We start from the raw sequence: 16,846 nt of genomic DNA on the forward strand, positions 1-16,846 counted from the left end.
TTTCTTTGTGATGTAGATTAAAGAACCTCATAAAACACCAACAGAAAATGAATGATTAATTCCAGTCTCAAAAACAGTACAGTAATCTTTGCACACAATATAACAGGTGACATTTACCCTAAATGTTTATGATACATTCACTTTAGCCTAAATAGTAGGCCTCTGCTAATTCAGTTCCTATTATTGACAAAGGGTTGTGTTGTGAGATAAATGTAATTTAGACAACACCTAAACTTAGTCTTTGCTTAAAATTGACCTTCACATATTTTCAATTAAAAATATTCTGACAGCTGACAAATTTAATCAAAAACCTGAATAAATGAAAAACATAATTAATATAAGTGCTTCCATGCAGGTGCACTGAAAGGCACAATTATACAATTAACATCTGATCCTGCACCATGGCATGTATGAATATGCTCAGCTGTGGACTCTGATTTGTATCAAGATGGCTAATGAAAGGGTCTGAAAGAGAGCTCATTATTGCAGCAGGACACAAGACTGCTCAGCTGGCTACTGTTTCAATTGGAAATCAGAATCAGAATCAGAATGTATTTATTGCCAAGTAGTCTTGCACCTACCTGGAATTTGTTTTGGTTGAAGGTGCATACAATGAACATAGCTTAACTGCATTTAGATCTATGGGGAATATATCAGAGAGTGGTCGGATATTGTGGAGATCGTGGTCGATTGCGCACATTTGATGACTTTGATGCAAGTTCATTGGTTCATTGTGGTGAAATGAATGATCCTTCAACAACCTAACCCAAAGTTATTTTGTTGTCTGTGGAAAATGTCGATAGCATGGTTTTAATCCACTTTTCTCTTTAGAGGGAAGAATCACTGCGAATTCAAATATGTTGTGAGTGTTCTCCTTCATCAAGGAATCATTTATATTCTGGTGGGAGGGGTCTCCTCCAGAAGAACAATGCTCCTTTCCATGGGCCATGATCGGTTACTGAATGGTTTGATGGGTACAACAAGAAGGACACACAGAGGGCACATACCTCCGCCAAGGCCCAACAGCCCCTCTACAAACCTATAGTCAAATTCACTACATCCACATTTTTTGGGGGATCTTCACCAACTTCCCCACACACTAATAAATATTAGTCCCACAAAAAATGCCTGATTCTTTTTTTAAATCAAGATTCATAAATTTTTCTCTGAGAAATCGATGAAAAAGTAAAAAAAATTCAGATCTCGCAATGTTAAAGAAAGTGAAAATGAAAGATCCTGGATCTGCACCCAAATTGAATGAGCTCGCAGCCTTTTACCAAGTTTCATGGTAATTCATTCAGTTGTTTTTGCCTAATAACAGAGAAACAAACAAAGGCAGACAGAAATAAGACTTGCTTGGCCGAGGTAATGAGCTGGATCGTGAGCTATGACCTTTGCAGTCAGCAGCTCTCAACCCAATTAAACACCAATGACAGATTTTGCACCCTGTCAGACAACTCTTACCACCACCATCATTAAAACAACCAGAGAGGGACTACTGAATCTTTCGAAAGAAATCTATGACGCCCCTGGGCCAGAGACTCTAACTCAGGTCTAACTCTCTTGACTGTGAAATATTTATTTCTGTCTGTGCGATTCAATGAATTTGTGCAATCCATTGCAACTATACATATATATATATATATATGTATTGAACTATACATATATATATATATATATGTATAGTTCAATGGATATATATATATATATCCATTGATATATATATATATATATATATATATATGTGTGTGCGTATTCTCACACTGTGCATATTGTGTTTACACTGTATTTTTTTTTATTCCACTTTTATTCTTTTGCTTTTTCTTACATTTTTAAAGGTTCAGTGTGTAGAATTTAGTGACATCTAGTGGTGAAGTTGGATGTTGCAGCTGAATACCCCTCACCTCACACTCCCCTTCCAAATATTAAAGAGAAACTGTGGTAGCCTTCCGTTGTCATCCAAACTCAAAAGATGTTTAGTTGTGAAGAGGACACGCCCCTGATGTTAATATAAAGTATTTAAATATAATTATATATATATATATATAGATATATATATATCTATATATATATATACCCATTCCATGTATTATTTGGTATTCAGCTCCTGCCACTCGATCCCCTTCATCTAAATCTTACACACTGGACCTTTAAGTATTGCATGTGTTCTTATTATTCCTTTACTGGTATCTATTTTTGACTGCCCGCTTGCTTCTGTAACATTGCAAATTCCCTGTTGTGGGGCCAATAAAAATGTATCTTATCTTATCTGATCTCATCTTTACAGCTGCTCTGGTAGAAACACATTACATCTGGATGGTTGCCGGCCTGTAGCTGTGGTACTTATAGGCTGTGCAGATTGGAGAACTGTCAGAGAACAAGGCATCAGTGACATCCGCGGGTGTATCATTGTGTTCTCTTTTACACCTCTTATGGTTCTGCATTGCTGCTACAGGCTAAGATTTGTAGTGTAGCCTCATCCAGTGGCTATTGCAGGGTTTCCATTTACCGGTGCAGGGACCCATGTATGTGTGTGTGTCACAGACTGCGCATGCGCGGTGCACACGCAGCGAGCCTAGTGGACACTCCGGAAAACTGACAGGGGATTGCCAAATCATTTCCGTGCCTGGGAATGACGTCTCTCCTGCACATTCCAGTTATATTTAGAGCCTATATATAGTGGAGTCGCCCCCTAGGCTGTGTTGACTCCGCATGAGGCAGCAGCGGCATTGGCGGAGTATCACGGTCCTGAGAGGAGACGTCCTGAAACCCTCTCCCTGTGACCTACATACCTACTGGAACACTTTACACCCATCAAAGCTGTCGTGTCACTCACTGGCTGGTTTCGGTTGAGATTTAATAAAAGCATAAACGTTGAGCGACACAAATAAACAGCGTGTACGTGCGTAGTAACACGGGGTGTTTGGTGTTATATAAAACGCGTGAGATACACCGACGGGGTGATTATTGGAATATTAAGTATGAATTAGTGCACGAAGACTAGATAAAGGGGAGATTGTGTGTGGTTGTGTTATTGCGACAGACCGAAGGAGCGATAAGCTACAAACCGGTTGAAATCCCCAGCTATGCTTTCTGGGTAAAGTGCGACCCGGTATCCGCCCATATTCGCGTGAAGGAGGCCAACCTGAGCTGCAGCAGCGAGGCCGGACGCACGGACGCTGGATCAGATGGAAAGTTCAATCGATTGAATTTGTCCACTTTTTTTTTTTTTTTTAAATCGTCTCTCTCTCCCCGTCCTCCCCCCTCACCCCCCCGTCCCCACCCCAACACCACGCATGTTCCCGCATGAGCGACGATAGGACGACTTTTACATGCGGGCGCTTCGGCGTGAAGAAGGAAATGCGGAGATCGTGTGTAAGCGGAGGATTATCAGCTTGACTTTATTACGGACGCGGAACTCCCCTCGCTAAAAGGTAACACGCACACACACAAAAAAAAACACCCCAAAAAATCCAACGGGTGGGATTCGTACGTGTGTGTTTTTTTTATATTGGGTCCTTGCGGGGTTTGGCGGTGTGGTTCTGGGGACTGGGTCTGTCGCCATGTCCGCAGTGCGAACGCCGAGGAATAGCCCTACGGTGGAGATCTCTCATTTTCGCCTGTGAGTGCAAACTACGCCCAATTGTTAACCTCACGTCTGGCCCTGCACTGCAGACCTGCGGGTCTAGCGTATCAATGGCGGCTCCGACACCTCTCCCCGTCCCCTCTGAATGACTTGTAATGAATCTGTCCGGAGACGCGGTGAAGAAACTACAGCCTCAGCTTAATATTTAACTATGTGACACTTAATTTAGACTCGCAGCGGCTGGTTAGCTTAGCCTTCGAGGCTGCTAGCTAGCGAGCGTCGGTACTAAGCTAGCTTGCCGCACAGCTAACACAGCGCTCGCAGGTTGTCATACAACCGACCTGAGGGCAGACAGCAGCGGGTTCGGAGCAAACTCCCCTCGGGTTTTTTTAAAGCCTGTTTCACGTGTTGTCTGCTTGAACAAACATTAAAGGTTTCCACTTTAAAAGTTTGGCACCGTTGTAACCTCAGCTAATTCACACAGGAGGCTAACCAATGTAAAACTACCCCAATATTTACATGTGTGTCCTCCATTTCTCAGTTGGTCCGCTCCTAATGTTGCTGACTTTTTTGACTGCTATTGTTTGTTGAATGTAGTTTGGTCGGTTTGGTGAATCCTTGTTGTCATTTTTGCAGTAAATAAAAAGGTGGGGACACTTGTGCCATTCAGATGATGTCAGCATAAAGTAAACAACAACAACAATGCCTTGTATCGTCACGTTTCAGCAATCATCACAATACAATTTTACTCATATATTTACTCATATATTTACTCATATATATATATATATATATATATATATAGCAAAGGTTCAATGATATATTGCTTATGCTTTGTGTAAAGATTTGTCAAATTTGACATTCTCTGCCCACAAAGAAGAGTTTAAATCCAAACACTTCCAGACAGCAGCACCTTTTAAACTAAAAAAAAAAAAGGGTTAGGGTTAGTTAATCTTCACCATATCACCTACTTTTGAAACAAACATTGATTTGCTCACTGAATTTGACAACCTTAAAATAACGTTTCCTCAACTACTTCTCAATGGAGGATGAGAAACTTGTGTTAACTTAATTAATGAGCCATAAAATAAGCAGTATCCCATTATATTGAACAGACATAACAGATACCTATTCAGAAAATCAAAGGAACTTTCACTGCCTCTTAAGGTGAAACATGTCCAGGTACAGGCATGACAAGCATGCAGCATACAACTTTCAAAGTGTTAACTGGAATGATTTGTGATAGTCACTGGTCTTATCTGCTCAGGTAAAAGATTAGACTGTTTCCTAGTGGACAGAACAACCTCACGGTGATGTGTGCATTTTAAAGTGTTGAGATAACAAGCAAAGGAACAAGTAAAAGTAAATTTTGTGTTTGCCGAACAAACCGCATTCTGGTTTTTGTTTGTCTAGACAAAGCCACAATATTCAGTGCAACTCCTCCCTGACTGCAGGCCGTGCAGCGCTGTGAGCAGTATGTACTGTAACTTCTGAAAAGGCCAGCTGCCGCTATTGATGGGCACTGCTCCACAAAGCAGTCCGACAGCAGAGAGTCTCCCAGTTGCTTGTCAGTTTTTGAGCCTTAATGTCATGTCATAGATTTCTGCCTGGGGCCGGTTTCTGTTGTGTGGCTGCTATTCAGAAAATACCAGGGAATATGTTGCTGGATTTAGACATTTGATTCCATACAGGGGATTCACAACTACCTTCATGTCTTTTTTCATCAGTATTGTTTTCCTTTTTATGGCTGATGGTTAGATTTAATGACCGTCTCATGAATTCTGCAACAGTTTCTGAGCTGTTTATCATTCCCCATTTGCCCATACTGTTTTGTAGATGAACTGTTGTGTTCTGTTTTTGGTGCTTGTAGTTTCTTCTGGACGATATTGGCTTAGTTCTAAAATGAGTCGTCTTGTAAATACTAAAAAATACTAAAGCAAAATAAAAATGGGATTTTATACATTTTACATAATGTGTATTTCAGTGATGATACATGGACATTTTCCTATGTTCACCAAACCTGAGATTGCAGATTTCCCAGCAAGCTGAAAGCTCATTAGACAGAGATGAAAAGTTTCAAATGCAGCTAGCTGACAAAATGGTTTCAAAATGTGTTTTGCCCCCCTCAACAGAAAATAGCATCTTCAGTGCAGAAGGGTTTAACAATCTGAGGAATACACTTCTGAACAATTCCTTTTAAGGTGTTCGATGGTGCGAAAGATGTAATGATGCCGGGCCAGATGACTGCCTGTGTGAATACCTGAGTTTACTGATCCTATTTTCTGTTATTTTCCTGCAGGTGAATCATGACAGAATATAAGTTGGTAGTGGTGGGAGCTGGTGGTGTTGGCAAGAGCGCACTTACCATTCAGCTCATCCAGAATCACTTTGTTGATGAATACGACCCCACCATTGAGGTAAAGACACTGTTTGTTTACATGCATGTCAATATATGTGTGAAAGTTTGTGCTTCTCCGGGGTTTTCTGTGTATTTTGGTATGGGCAGAACAAGAAGAAGAAGAAAAAGAGTTGCAGCAGGTTCTTCTGGTTTAAGTCTTTAAAAGATACCAAACAGGTTTTTGATAACTTTCCATGCCTGTCTGCTCTCTCAAGGGGCCAGCCCGCATTGAATGAACAGTCTCATTGCGAGTGCAATCAATTATTGATGTGCTGCTGCAGGTTAGAGCTTTCACTATAGAATATTTGAAAACAAGATAACATCTGAAACAATGGCTGCTCACTGGACCAGACAGCAGTTATTTGTGTGGAATCAGATTGAGTGCAGCCATCAGTGTGATGAAAAGCCAGAGAGCTTTGACTTTGTGGAAATTAGAACCTCATTATAATTTGAGGTCTGCTGGAAAGTGGAGTGCCCTACTACCACTAGAGAATGCAGTCCTGTGTAAGTAAAGTCATGCCAGGATGCAATAACGGTTCTTGAATTAATACAAATGCTCAACATGCTTTAAAATTTGATATCGCAACTTTTTAAAGAAATATGAAAAAATATAAATATTATTATGTATGCCTTTGAATACCAGTAAATTGCAAGAAATGTGGTCTCAATATCCCTTAAATGGGCTGAAATGCATTACATAGAAACAATTTTAGCACAGCATTATGATCATCGCAGCAGGGAAGTTTTCTTTTTTTATATAACTCAATATATATATATATATATCAATAAGTATTATATTCTTTTTTTTTTTTCATTTTGTGTTTCTTAAGCTGCCCGTTGGACCCTTAAAACCACTTAACTACAGCTTCCTGATAACCTTCTGACTTTTTCCTCTTCCAGGACTCTTACAGAAAGCAGGTAGTGATTGATGGAGAGACGTGTCTGTTGGACATCCTGGACACTGCAGGTCAAGAGGAGTACAGCGCCATGAGGGACCAGTACATGAGGACAGGGGAGGGTTTCCTCTGTGTCTTTGCCATCAATAATACCAAGTCCTTTGAGGACATTCACCACTATAGGTGAGCTAAGACACCAAAGAGAATGAGTATTTTCACCTGGTGTGGATGCAGTGATAAGTCAGGTGCTTATCGTATAATCTCAATATCCCTAATTTGAAGCTGGTCATGGACCTTCTTTCCAAACCTTTTCTATTGTCTCTAACCGTTTACATCTTGTCATGTGTCAGCATTCCACTATCTTATTACTTATGAACATCACAATAAATAGCAATCAGATTACAGATATTGTTCTGAGCTGGATTAACCTCAATGGAATCCTCTATTGTGTCTGTGCAGAGAACAGATTAAGCGGGTGAAGGACTCTGAGGACGTCCCCATGGTTCTGGTTGGAAACAAGTGTGACCTCCCGTCCCGGACAGTGGACACCAAGCAGGCTCAGGACTTAGCACGCAGCTACGGAATTCCCTTTATCGAGACCTCAGCCAAAACCAGACAGGTGAGAATCCAGCCTCAACACTTTAACCTTCTATCTGTGACTAAACTGATGTAGTGTTCCACTGCAGGTCTCTAGACTTGAATGGTGAGAGGTTGCATGTGGTCTCAGGGCTCAATAGACACAGCAGTCCCTCCTATAAATTTCACTTTAAAATCACTTTTTATTTTTCCGCTCAGGTAAACTCGAAGCCCTTGCAAACACTTGATTGGACTTGGGATCACAGGAAGTGTTTGTCTCTTGAGACATGTGGTGCTGTTGATTCAGTGGCTCTGATGGGTTCTTTTATAATAATGTTGATTTGAAATCTCTCGGGAAATGTGCGGCACATCATTAAATCCTCTATGGCTAATTTAGTATTTTATTTATGGGTGTAACCATTGCATGCTTTTTTATAATAATGGATATGTGAAATGACATCATCATTAGAGCCATCCAGAAAGGGTCCTTCATTATAAATAATCAGCCAATCACTAAATGTTTGTTAAGGAGGGGGGTTAATGATTCCGCTTACTGGTTACCATGTCTGGGTGTTGGAAGGTTAGCTGTGGCATAGTCGGATCAAATGGTGTTTTCGTGAGCATGGCCTTAGGTGGCTGGTTGGCTGATGCAGTGATCTGTTAACACTTCCTTCTTTGATTTCTCTGAACTGGGGTGAATCACGGCTCCTTCTGGTGTACGGGAAATAAATTACACAACAATGCATTTCTTACAGCTCTGCTCACCTATTCATAACAATAATTCTCCATCAACACCATACTGCTGTTGGGACAGGCAACACTCTCTTTCTTTCAAAGCCACCTAGTGTTTCCCAAAGCTCACTGATTAAATCTGACTTCTCTGGACAATCTACTACATATCTATCTATTTAAATAGGTGGTAGGTTATATATATTCCCTAATCAAAAATGCTTGCCCTCATCCTTTATATAAGGTAAAACGGTTAAACTGATACTCCACCCTAATCTTTTTTGCATTACTCACCTACTGTAGTCTTGGAAGGTGACCAATTTAATTTTGTACTTTTCTAGTTCAGTTATAGTGGATTCTAACAGGGCCATTTTCATGATATCAAAATTGATCCATGTATTTGCTAAATATGTTGTGACATCGCCATTTAGAAAAAAGTTACCGCAAGGGGTCGGCCAACAGCAATCATGAAGATGGATAACCGATACATAGAATGGATATATGCACATTTGTAAATCTGTCAACATTTAGAATATTACAATCACAATATTACAGCTACATGAAGTCTAGGGCCCTCATCATGGAGTCGAGGTGTTTATATTATTTTGTCCAACCCCAAAAAACACATTTTAATGTTTATTTTAGAAGCAAATTTGTAAAACATTCTGATATTGCTGAATATTCATTCCAATAATTGGCCTCGACAATCATCGGTCCACTCTAGCCACAGCCCCTCTTTCCTCAGAAGAAGGAAACAGACCTTTTCAAGGCAACAGGAGCTTGGTGTTCACCAAATAAATTTAGGGCGGAGTATCAGCTTAGTTGCTAAGGGAGGACAGACATGGCTGGTAGACCCATATCAGTCGGATTGGACTGGTTCGCCTTGTTGTACCTGTAGGCTGTAACACATGCATCTATACAGTTTGTCCCCTGTATTTCTCAACACTGAGGGAGGTTGTGTCTCAAACCACAGAGAGTGGAAGATGCCTTTTACACTCTGGTACGGGAGATCAGGCTGTACCGGCTCAATAAGCTCAGCAAGGAAGAAAAGACCCCGCGCTGTATCAAGCTTAAAAAGTGTGTTGTGATGTGAAAATGGGTAAGTGTATGCAGCCGCGCGCCCACCAGCTCTGTGTGTCTGTGTCTGTGTTGTTAGTTGGGATTGTGGAGAAGGCTATGGGATATAAACAAGCAGTGAGTTCTGGTGCTTCATGGGTTCTCAATGCTAACCTGCTGGTTTCTATTGGGGATGTTTTGAGGCTCTCACAGAAGGTTGATAATTTCTTCCCTTTTCAGTGTCTCTATGTATCCTGGCTGATTATTGTCTAAGACCGTTTTCACACTGGATTCATTAACTTTAGTCTAATGCGATTTTGAGGTGTGTTTGTGTTTTTAGTTACTTTACAGCAGGGCCAGGCTTTATCATCATTTCAACAAGGAAATGATGGTGCGCATTTGGATGTGTGCAAGAGGAGCGATATACACGCAGGCAGAGCCACACAAGCATGATTCCAATAACACAACCATCTAAATGAAATCGAAAAATCTAAACATAACCACATAGGTGGGTAGAAAGCTGTGGTTGATCTCCACTCATACACAGATGAAGAATGATCTGTCCTTTTAAAAAAATACATTTAATATGTGTACTTCTTTCTGTGAGAAAATAATTGTGTTTTAACTGCACACAAGCCATGACACAGATCATGATACACAATACAGCGCACCAGCTTCAGGTTGGCTTGGTAAAGGGTCTGCATCCAGGTTCAGGAACACTGTTCGAATTGTCAATTTCAAACTTCCCAAATTCTGATTAAACCACCAGTGTGAAAGCGTCAATCTGCTGAAATCAACATGAGGAAAAGGGTTCAAAGGGTTGAACATGTGTGATTAAAAGAGATCATGGGAAATCTGGGACAAAATAATCCACTGAATTGAAGACGTGTGTTGGGTCATTTTATGTCGAATCAGAAAATCCAGGAAAGTGGTTGCAGCACATTGTTTGCTTTGGATAAAACGCCTCATCTGGGAGGAACGGTTGGCTAAAACTGTCTAAGAATTTCTCCTTACCTCACCCAACTCTATAGGATGGAAGATATATACACATGCTATCTTGATGAAAGAAGCATTACGTTATTAGCAGGTATTAAGAATAAACCAAGGCCTGGAAACATTCTTCACAAATTGATTTTAATGGAACCAAATTGTAATTGGCCATAAAGGAATATGAAAATATGTGTAAATAACTTGGTTTCATATAAATGCACAGAGTTGAAAGCATTATTTTATCTTGAGAAAAAAATGTATAATAAATAAATTACCTTATTATCTTGTATGTCAGACACTTATGAAACATTGATTTTAGATTGAAGAAAATGTTTTTTTAGGTTCATTTTACTATAGGCCACAAAAGAAATGTGAAAACAAGAATGAAACAGTTTTTTCACAGACCTTATAATCGTTACAAAGAGTCTGAACTAAATCGGAGACGCTGCTGCAGCCACTTTATCTGATATGACCCATTTCAAGAAAACGGGCAGATCTGTTGTCAAATGAGTGTATGTTTGTTTGTGGGTGACACAGTTTTTCTTGCGAACACAAATCCCTTCATCTTCATTCTTTCGTTTCTCTCTGTCTTTGTCACAACATGAAGTGACCTCAGGCTTTTCTCTCTCCAGCTCCTTTCAGATTCAACACACATTTACTGCACCGTCCAAACGTTGCTGGTGCTTGTGTCCTCGCCTCAGTGCGGTGGCAGCAGACACCAGCTGCTTTTACATGGAGCCTATTCTTCTTCTTCAGTAATCTGGCTGAGACCTCAGTGAGAATATGAACGCCTTATTTAAACACCTCAGGCACAAACAAACAGTTTTTTTAAATAAGTTGTTGCCTTTGAATCCTTGAACGTCACACGTTTGCCGATTTAATTTAATCCAAGCTTTTCACCTGAAGATGATGTGCCACTCGCTCTTTATTTATAACTTATAACAGTTTCTACCATTTTCCTGACTGGTGCATCTTTCCCAGGGGAGCCATCTTTCACTGGTTTTATGTTTATTAGCTTTGCGGTTATAAACAGAAGGCTCGCCTTCTGCTCAATAACTCTGTTAGCAGAATATTTTCATAAAAATGTTGCCTCAGTTCAAACCCACAGCAGTAAACCAGTGTTTGTGCCAAGCGCTCGATGCAGGTCCATCTTTTTTTATTATTGTTTTTTACAGTCGGCTTGGGTTGGCAGACTACAGACGATTGGAAATGTAAACAGTACAACTGGTTCACTAATTTTATTTCGCCGTCATTTAAAGACACCGTGGGAGTAACTTGGATGTTTTGAATTCTGAAGTGAAGAAACCGGCTCATGTAACTGCAGCTACTGTTTGTGTGGTCGGTGGCATTAGGGACACTGCTGACTTTTAGATATTTTAAATAGACAACATTACAGTTGAGTTTGATCTGTTTCTTTCAGCTGTGTCTCACTGGGCCTGAGCTTGACTGATGAATTTACTGGCACTCTGATGTGTCGTACTCACAAACACTTGACAGAACACCAACTCAAACTCAATTGGACATTAGCCAGGATACCGTTAGAGGTTTTAAGTGGAATTTCAGACAAAATACAATAACATTTTACTGCGACATTAAAAACTTAAGCAGTTAAGGCTACACATGAGTTTGATATACACAATTGGAGGGTTGGTTGTCTGGTTTCTAGTTCTGAGCACAGCTGTAAATACAAACAATTGATCTGTTGTAATTGTGATTCAGTATAAAGAAACTACCCTTTAAATTCTTTAAATGTTATCGGCTATATTTGTCTGTCTATCCTATGTACCTTTTATGTTGGTGTTTACTGGTAGTTAGGTATTCAAATTATAACTTGAAACCTGTAACAGTGTTTTGTTTTATTTTTTTCCTCCAGGGTGTTGATGATGCCTTTTACACATTAGTGCGAGAAATCCGGAAGCATAAGGAGAAGATGAGCAAGGAGGGCAAAAAGAAGAAAAAGAAGTCCAAGACAAAGTGTTCACTTATGTGAATTATCACCCCTTTTCAAGACAGACAAAAAAAAAGAAACTATGTTGAACAGTTCAAGTAATACATTTTGTACATTACACTAAATTATTAGCTTTCTCAATACCCACAATACTGAATACTAAACCTGACCTGATTCTTTTCTGCCTTTCTGTTATTTGCTACTTTGTCACCAATAAGCTTTATTTTAGTGCCAGTTGCCCTCATGTGTTGGTCCAGCCGGTTTGATTCGGATTCTTTTATACAACTGCGGAGCATGAGCTCATTGCATCATAACTCACGCTTGACAAATTATTCATTATTAGCTTTTTTAAAAAACATTTTGTTTTTCCTGTGCTCAAAAGGGCATGACCTTCAAAAGTTGTGTGGTGCCCCTTGTTAAGCACGGGATGCCAAAGAAAGGATTTCCATTCTGATTCTCAAAGACAAAACAGACATGAGGAAAGGACCAAGATTCAGCCAGATGAGATCCAAATGTCCCAGCCACTGTCTAATGTCCCCATTTAGTTATTTCACTGATATAAGTATGCATGCAAACTCCTTTTTAACACCCTAATTAGCTATTAATTCATTTGTCAATGCTTTGTACTGTGTGGGAGGTGATTTCTTACCTCTGAGAATTTGGTTTTTGCATGCATGTGTCCTAGGTGACATGGGTATTGCAAACTGCCTTTGGTTGATACATTTAACAGAGCCAGCGACGATGATCTCTGACCCAAGTGTAGCTTTTCAGGTCTATAACCAATAATCAATATTTGCTGTTGTGAGACAGAAATCAGCCATTTTTAAGGTTGACATGTGTGAAAGATTCAATGATCCCTGATGGTCTGGATTTTTACAAACTGGGAACAGTCCTTCTCTGTTGCAGGGACTGATGCCACGTCACAAGCTAATGTTTGACTTTACTGGTTACATATTTCCTGCTTCTTTATATGCGAAGGCTTGACTGCAGGACTGTTTTTTATCCCTCCTGACAAAAATCATTTACTAGTAGTTACTCCAATTTGTCACTCAAATTTATCAACAGTTTAACACTTCTCCTGATAGAGAACATAGTATTATAAAAGTGTTTGTTAGGTTAAATACACAATTTCAAGGAAATGCATTTCCCAGTAGCCGGCCACAGAGGCGTAATGCCTTTGCTCTTTTTCCTCAGCCGTCGACTCATTCGCTTGTGACTGGCTAGAAAGCAAATTGCATCTTTTTAAGCAGCTTTCAGGAATATTCTTCTTGGTTTGGTATCATGGAAGTGGTTTGGATTCCTCCTTATGTGTTCTGTGTTTTATGGATTTATGTCCACAAGTGTTGGAATAATTTTTTTAGGGTGGGCTGCCTTTCAACAGAAACGATAGTCAAACAGAATAATTTGTCATTTTCTCCCACAAAGCTCATCTATCGTAGTGATGTAACAGGAACTAATGTTTGTAAACGAGGCAGTAATTGCCATAAAATTGGTTTTTAGAGGAGATTGTCCAAATTTATTAAAAGTGCTAGTTTCTTTTCGAGGTCAACCCATATTTCACCTTTTCCGTCGTACTTACAAGCTGTTCCCTGGGGGGATGTTTATTTGCCTTTTTATTGTTTGCATTAGGTGCTACATTTAGACGGCAAAAAGAGCCGAGACAACATTCACTGTGTCTTGTGTGTGTGCGCTCATGAAATACACAAAATGCTGTTTTAGGGGAGTGATGGTATTGACACAGAAAATCCAGACATGATACATTTTGCTTTCAGGATTAATGAGGTTTGACCCAGTTTATTATTACCTCCTTTTTCTTTTCTTTTTTTCATGAAGTAGATAACTGTTAATGCAATTTTAATTTAGGAACCCTATTGTTAACAATACTGTTTCAAAAGTAGTTTTACTGAAATGTTTGAAATGTTCCTCTTCCTTTATTGCGTGCCAAGAGCTGATTTCTGAAATGTATCATTTATACCTGGATCGTATTTTAACAACCTTTGTATAGTTGTGATACTGAAAGGTGCATATTTTGTAAATTGTGCTTCATTTCGTTGGTGTGTCTAGATGAATGTTGCTTTAATGGAGTTTCACTCCGCTCTGTGTATGTGACTACAGTGTGACTGGGTCCAGGTCTGGGGAAGTGAATGAATGACCACTTTACAACACACTTGTTGTGGGCAGTGTAGAGTGGTAATCTGATCTCAAATGAGTCTATTTTTTGCCATGAATCTCACCACTCCTATTTAATGTGTAATAAAGAACAAAGTAAAGAGGAATTCATCTTTGCCTTTTCTTTTAAAATGTCTTCTGATTCTTAAAAATAAATAAATGGATTCACACTTGAAGCTCACTAAACCATTGAGGGATAACGTGTTCATCATATATACTCTTATTTACAGTTAAATGTTTGTCACACTTTCCATAGACAGGTATGTATTTAGTTTCAGCCTGTGATGCCAGAAGATCAAAATCATTTCTCCCAGTAGGTGGCACTATTCCCTCACTCAGGAAGAATTATTTCCATAAGGTCACAAACTATGAAGGAGAGATTCTCCAGCTACTCACGGTCCCTGACAGACTGAGCCTACTATTAGCTTTTACAAGTCATTTACATCTCCCAGAGTAAACTGAGACTAAATGTGTTCGTTTAAAAAAGAACGAAACTGGTTATATGAGCAGAAATGCTCCTGAAAAACACAGGCAGTCATATTTGTTAGGGAGAAATCGTTTCACGCATTGTCAAGTTGATTATCTGAGGTTTAAATGAAGCAAATAACCTGAATTTTCAAAATCCGTAAAACAGTTTAATTTGCCACTTGTGGCTTATTGTAAACAAATTTCTGACTTTCACACGAGCAAAAAAAAATGTAGACAAAAACGTAATTATCAAGTCATTTAAGCTCTTTAGTTACTCTATAAGTGCTTAAACATGATAGAAATGATAAACCTGATTAATCAGCACTTTCAATAATAATGTTTTATATTTGATTACATGTTTTAAATGATAATCAATTAAGTGACTAATAGCAATTAAGTAAATCCCCAAATTAGATTAGATAGGCTCTGTCCAGTGCTCTGCAGCTGCAGCAGAGTGACGAGTGTGTTCAGCAAATAATTGGTTCATCAGATGCATAAATCAAAGAAAACTTTTTAAGTGCTCACAGGTACTTGTTTTATGCAGGAATGTGTGCAGAAGTGCAATGCACCATTTTTTATTGCAGGCAAGTGCTTGCAGCTGGACTTAAAATATGCAGCTGCATTAAAGTTAAACATCCTTTCAAATGCAGCTATTAAAATGATGTCATCAATTAAATTGAAGCTCTTGAAAAAGAAATAGAAAGAGAAAACTTGTATAATTATACCCTTAATTGTTTTGTGTCACCATATCCAAGCACATTTTGTACTTTATTCTTGAACAGCAGGTTCAGGTTCAACACGATGAACTGCTCAGGTCATTTTCTACACAACAGTGGTTTAATGAAGCCATAACTCCATATTTAGCTCACATCAATTGGTCATAAAGTGCAAAAAGGCTTGATGTTAACCAATTCATGTCAGACAGAATACATCCGTCCGTCTATTATGTCTACACTGCTTTGGGAACTGTTTCGCTTCACATTTGAAGGTCTCCAGTTTAACCGAAGCACTAACGGGCCTGAGCACACGCACGTGTGAAGCCTGTTGTGGTCGGTGGAGAGAGCGATTGATGACCAAGCGCACGTCTCGGCATTGCATTCGTTTTGCGCACTGCGGAAAGGATAAATGGTCACTTCCTACGTCAGTCATTGGATGTTGATGCTTGCCTGCTAATTGCTCATTACGGTCCACGCTATCAGATAGCATATCACACTGGGAAGATTTTATGTAAATCGAATGATAGTTCTAAAGCAAAGCTTACTTCCTATTGTCAGTAGGTTGCACCATCTCTATTATTACGTACAGACTAATATATCTGTTCAAGTAGCTGCTCTGATGTAGCGTGAGCAGTTTGTGTGTCAATTGGACAATGTTACAACAACTTAATTTTCACACTGATCAGTAGGTGGCGCTATGAACCTGAACTAGTATTCATATATGGAGCTGTTCAGGTCAGGATTGGTAGTTCGGAGCTGGTTGGATAATGCAGAGTGGATTTACAAAGTACTTCCTGTTTCATGGCAAATCAAGAGGTGGCGCTATGATACTGAGGAAATATTGACACGTAGAGCGCTTCAGGCTTAGTCTCTGATCATGTGACATAAGTTTGGTGGTAATAGCACAATGCATAGTGGAGTTATGACAACATCGTTTCCTTTGGCCAAGGATGATCCTTCGCCGCATATCAATGTTTATAGGGTTTGAGGACATGTCACAATTCTGACCATGATCCAATGACTTGACTGAGCTCATTGCACCCAGGAGCAGTTCATCAAAGTATAAAACATTCACTCCCTGTAGCCAGCAGGTGAAGCTGTGATTTTAAGTCATGATTTCTGTGTAGATGTCATTAGATCGAGACTCCTGTCTTACATGTTCAGTCTGGACTCAATTGGACCAAATAAGCCAGAGATACAGAACATCATGTTTTGATGGCGTGTAATCAAACTTTGGTGGCACGCCATGGTCACACCGTGTGATGAAATCAAATACAAATACAAATACCGTCGGTGCTCGGGCCCTAATGAGGT

The 16,846-nt window shown here is 39.6% G+C and overlaps 1 protein-coding gene across 2 annotated transcripts; it reads left to right on the forward strand.

Annotated features, from left to right (window-relative positions):
* The first annotated feature begins 3,021 nt into the window (after window positions 1–3,021).
* Window positions 3,022–14,455, forward strand: kras (v-Ki-ras2 Kirsten rat sarcoma viral oncogene homolog). 2 transcript variants are annotated; one of them, XM_062389398.1, is made up of 6 exons: window positions 3,022–3,434; window positions 5,886–6,003; window positions 6,885–7,063; window positions 7,340–7,499; window positions 9,159–9,284; window positions 12,105–14,455. In XM_062389398.1, exons 2-5 carry the CDS (start codon window positions 5,893–5,895, stop codon window positions 9,276–9,278), a joined length of 570 nt encoding a protein of 189 aa, XP_062245382.1. In that variant the 5' UTR covers window positions 3,022–3,434; window positions 5,886–5,892; the 3' UTR covers window positions 9,279–9,284; window positions 12,105–14,455. The 2 variants fall into 2 exon arrangements, with proteins under 2 accessions (XP_062245382.1, XP_062245383.1); XM_062389399.1 differs by lacking the exon at window positions 9,159–9,284 and having other exon boundaries at window positions 3,123–3,434.
* The last annotated feature ends 2,391 nt before the right edge of the window (window positions 14,456–16,846 follow it).

The sequence above is a fragment of the Platichthys flesus genome, chromosome 6 (assembly GCF_949316205.1).
Source record: "Platichthys flesus chromosome 6, fPlaFle2.1, whole genome shotgun sequence".
NCBI classification, from domain to species: Eukaryota; Metazoa; Chordata; class Actinopteri; order Pleuronectiformes; family Pleuronectidae; genus Platichthys; species Platichthys flesus.

Excerpts from the sequence above, each read along its gene's own strand:
- kras (XM_062389398.1), top strand. The coding sequence starts at position 5,893 with ATGACAGAATATAAGTTGGTAGTGGTGGGAGCTGGTGGTGTTGGCAAG. Across the intron at positions 7,064-7,339 it reads GAGGACATTCACCACTATAG|AGAACAGATTAAGCGGGTGA; the intron begins GTGAGCTAAGAC and ends GTGTCTGTGCAG. Across the intron at positions 7,500-9,158 it reads CCTCAGCCAAAACCAGACAG|AGAGTGGAAGATGCCTTTTA; the intron begins GTGAGAATCCAG and ends CTCAAACCACAG.